The sequence below is a fragment of the Cariama cristata genome, unplaced genomic scaffold (genome assembly GCF_000690535.1).
Source record: "Cariama cristata isolate BGI_N322 unplaced genomic scaffold, ASM69053v1 scaffold27390, whole genome shotgun sequence".
Lineage (NCBI taxonomy): Eukaryota > Metazoa > Chordata > Aves > Cariamiformes > Cariamidae > Cariama > Cariama cristata.
The window spans coordinates 829-4790 of NW_009595671.1; the positions used below are offsets into that span (position 1 = coordinate 829).

A 3962-nucleotide genomic window follows, 5' to 3' on the forward strand; every position below is an offset into this window, starting at 1 on the left:
CCTGCAATAACAGAGGGAATGATGCACCTTGCTTGGAAGGACTTCGGTACCTTCGGTGTTTGCTGGGGCACTGGTTCATCCCCGTCAGCAGCTTTTGAGCTCGACTCCCGGAGCAAGCGGGTGCCCTTGCCTGCCTCACTCGGGCTTTCGCCTTAAACCAAACCGCGCCGGGGAGACCCCCAGCAGGCAGGGAGAAGGGCAGGGGCCAGGCTGGGCTGCAAGGCCATGGCTCGCTCCCGGCTGCCAGCCGCCCCTCCTCTGCGCTCCCCGGTTGCCCCAAGGCATCTCCGAGCCCTGAGTGATTGCGGCACTCTGGTCATGGCTAAATAAGATAAAAGCAGCAGCAGTGCGAGAGCAGCTCTTTAATGGGATGCAGCAGCTGTTGCGCAGCGTGGAGCAGCCCTGCACAGCGGCCGGGGGCGGCGAGGGAACCTGAGGGAAAGTGCCAGGGTCTGGAGGGAGGCTGGAGCTGGGCCAGGGCTGCTCCGAGCAGCTCTTTGGTGGGGTCGGTGCTGCGTTTGGGATGCTTGCACCAGCGCAGTGCGATGCCGGACGGCTGTGCGTGACAGGAGAGGCCATTTCTGCCCCATGGCTTTTGCTCCAGCCCCATCCCTGGACCCGGGGAGGTGGGCAGGGGGTCCAGCTCCAGACCTGTCTGTCAGCGGAGGGCAATGCTATGCAGCAGAGAGGGGAGAGCGTGCCATGTCCCGGGGCACGGGAAAGCTGCATCTTCATCCTCTGCTCTGCCAGCAAAGCCCTGAGGATGGGAGATGAGTAACTTGCTTGCAGGGAGCTCTCGAGCAGATGGAGCCACGTTGCCTCCTGCTGTGCTCAGGCTGCTTTGCTGGCATCTGTTGAACACCCAAAGCTCAAGTCCCTCCAGGAAAACACGCTGGTGCAGCATCCCCCGGCAGGTACCTGGGTCATGAGGCGTTCCTGGAGGAGAGCAGCCGGGCAGGCGGAGGCTTCCTAACATACGAGGGAGGGGGATGCTGTGGTCAGGCAACGGCCGACGGGGCTCTGTCCATCTCCCCTGATGCTCACAGCAGATGCGGTGGGCACAGCAGCAAGCACTCAAGGGCAAGACAGACAGCTATGCTTTCTGGGTTAAGCAAACAGCTTGCTGGAAAACGCGATGCTACCAGGTGGGGAGAGACACCCTTCTGCGGTGACAATGTTTGTGGTGTCACAGCTGTCCTGAGTGGAGTGATGTGCCCGGGCACCGGCCATCGCTGCAGCCTAGAGCGTGCCCGACTCGGTCCCCACCTCCTCGCAGGGTGGGTAGAAGTCCTTGGTGCTGCCGCCGTGCAGAGGGAGGCCGGCGGGGCTGGCGTGGTGGCTGTGGCTCAGGATGGTGGTTTTCCTGCTGCAGAGGCTCCCCGTGGAGCCCTGTCTGCGCAGCCCGGGCCGGGGGCCGCCCCAGCAGGACAGGCAGCGAGCTGCGTCCTGGAGCAGGTGCCCGCTGAAGAACATGTAAATCCAGGGGTTGCAGCAGCTGCTGAGGCTGGCCAGCAGCATGGTGATGGTGAAAGCCACGTTGGTGGACTCTGGGAAGGCAAGGGAGAGAGCTGAAACATCCACCAAGCTGGGCATGGTCTGGGCAGGGTCCCAGCGTGCAATGGGCAGGACCTTGGGGGCTCGTTTGGGCTCGGGCACACGTCCTTTGTCCCGTTCCCATCCCATCTGACTGGCGTTTCTTTGGGTGGGAGAGTTTGCAGAACAGCAGGGAGCGCCGGGCTCTACCCTTGGCTGAGGGCTGCAGGAGGGTGAGGTACGGTAGTGGGGATGTGCTGGAGCACATCCTCGGGGAGAGTGCGGGGAGGTGAGACCCAGCAGCTTTTGGACCTTCCTTCAGCCTGTTTGAAAGGCCTCTGGGAGATGCTTTGGCCAGCAAGCTTGGATAAATTTCCTTCTACCCATGAACAGGCTAGGAGAGCTACCAAAAATTTCCAGAAAAGGCAACCTATGAAATCAGAAATCCACTTCTGAAACCTGTGCAGCTGGCTCAGCAAAAGCCTTACGGGCACTCGATGCGAAGGACCTGCTCCAGCAGCACGGCTGCTCCGTGGGGCAGTCCTGCCGGAGGGTGGGAGCAGCAGGCACAGCGAAAACCCTCCCTGCAGTCACGTACCAAACGCAGCAGCTCCTGAAGCAAATTCCCACAGGAGGGAAGCGACACACATGGCAAAGGTGTTCCCACATCTTTACACGTCCCTACAGGTGATGGTCAGAAGCCATTGCTTTTCAGTGTTTTTTATGGTGAAAGCAATGATTTTGCAAAGTTTTCTATAAATACTACTGGGCAGCAAATCTGCAGCCTTCCCCACAATTTTTAAAACAATAAAATAACAGACAGCTCTTGTTTCTTAAAAATGCAAAGGGCATGCTCTGTGTCTCGGGTGCCCAGGGCTCTGCACCTGCCCTGGGCTGGAGCCCAGCATCCCCACCGCTACTCACCATCGTCAGGAGCATCCTCATCCCACACCGACCACATCTGCATGCTGAAAAACGGCGCCCAGCAGGCAACGTAGGCCACCACGATGACAAAGGTCATCTTCACTGTGCGGATCTTGGCACGGGAGATGGTGCGCACGCTGCTCACCCGTGAGGGCTGCCCGCTGGGGCTTTGGCCGCTCTTCTCGGAGGAGCAGGGAGCAGGGGAGGCAGCTGCGGTGGGCACCCCTGTGCCGGGGGCACCGCTCTGGGTCTTGCCCTTGAGGTTCTTGCAGATCTCGTAGCAGATGAGGCTGTAGCAGACGGTGAGGATGCCGACGGGCAGGATGAAGATGCACAGTGTGGTCCAGGTGATGTAGGCTCGGGCTCCCCACGGGTACCTGAAGTCCGCCCAGCAGTCCAGCACCCCCGAGCCCTGGCGCACCTCCCGCAGGGAGAAGATGAAGATCTGGGGCAGGCTGAGCAGGCAGCTGAGCACCCATGTAGCCCCGATCATCACATAGGCCTGGCGGGTGGGCTGCTGCAGGGTGTGCAGCGGGTGGCACACAGCCATGTAGCGGTCCAGCGTCATCACGATGAGCATGTAGGTGGAGGCGAACATGCTCAGCACCTGCAGGTACTTGACCGCCCTGCAGAGTGGGTCTGGCCCCAAGAAGCGGTACGTCACCTCCCAGATCATCTGCGGCAGCACCTGGAAGAGTGCAACGCCCAGGTCGGTCAGCCCCAGGTGCAAGATGAAGAGATGCATCCTGCTCATCTTCTTCCTCAGCCGGTACATCGCCAGCAGCACTCCCACGTTGCCCACGGTCGCTACAGCCAGGATGGTGGCCAGCACCCCGATCTCTGCCTTGGCCAGCTCCTCATCCCGGGTGTGCAAGAGGGTCAGGTTGGGGTCCCCTGCCAGGGTCTGGGGGCTCAGCAGCCCCTGGCCGTGCCCAGGCCGGCTGCGATGAGTGCTGTTCCAGTCCCAGCCTGGCTCCATCCCTTCGGGAAGCTCTGCAGGAGCGCAGGCAGCTATAACGCTGTCGCCGACGGCCGGTTAAACCTCCCCTGCCTCCCCAGGGCCGAGCTGCCAGGGTCAGTGCTGCCCCTGAGCACCGCTGCAGCAGCTCCTCTGCCCACGGCCGGGGGGGATGGACATGCCTCCGCCAGCGGTCCCTGACACCGGTGCAGGTTGTCACCTCCTCTGCCTCACGCAGCTCAGCATCACACTAACCCTGTGCTGAGCGGCCACAATTCCCCTCCCTGGCTGGGCTGCTCCGTGCAAATATTCCTGTAAAGCAAAGAGGTGCAAGAGCCCCTGGTTCAGTCCTTGATCTTTCTCTCGTCTGCACTAAACACTTCCAAATCCCCGTTTCTCCCTGGACTGCTCATCTTGTGCATCCCCTCTCCCTGCTGCGCTGGTAAATTGGAGGGGAAAAGGGAGTCCCCCTTGCTTCTTTCCAGTGTAGTAAAAGTCACGGAAAACGCTACAGAGGCGGCATCTCTTTGGTCTTGTCATTCCAAGA

At 60.9% G+C, this 3962-nt stretch overlaps 1 protein-coding gene across 1 annotated transcript; it reads right to left on the reverse strand.

Annotated features, from left to right (window-relative positions):
* Positions 1-1239: 1239 nt before the first annotated feature.
* AVPR1B (arginine vasopressin receptor 1B) lies at positions 1240-3436 on the reverse strand. Its single transcript, XM_009703020.1, has 2 exons — positions 2458-3436; positions 1240-1547 (listed from the first exon to the last, which is right to left on the reverse strand). Exons 1-2 carry the CDS (start codon positions 3434-3436, stop codon positions 1240-1242), a joined length of 1287 nt encoding a protein of 428 aa, XP_009701322.1.
* Between the last annotated feature and the right edge of the window lie 526 nt (positions 3437-3962).

Coding starts and splice junctions, on each gene's coding strand:
- AVPR1B (XM_009703020.1), bottom strand. CDS start 3,436: ATGGAGCCAGGCTGGGACTGGAACAGCACTCATCGCAGCCGGCCTGGG. Junction 1,548..2,457: donor TGAGGATGCTCCTGACGATG/GTGAGTAGCGGT, acceptor TTGCCTTCCCAG/AGTCCACCAACGTGGCTTTC.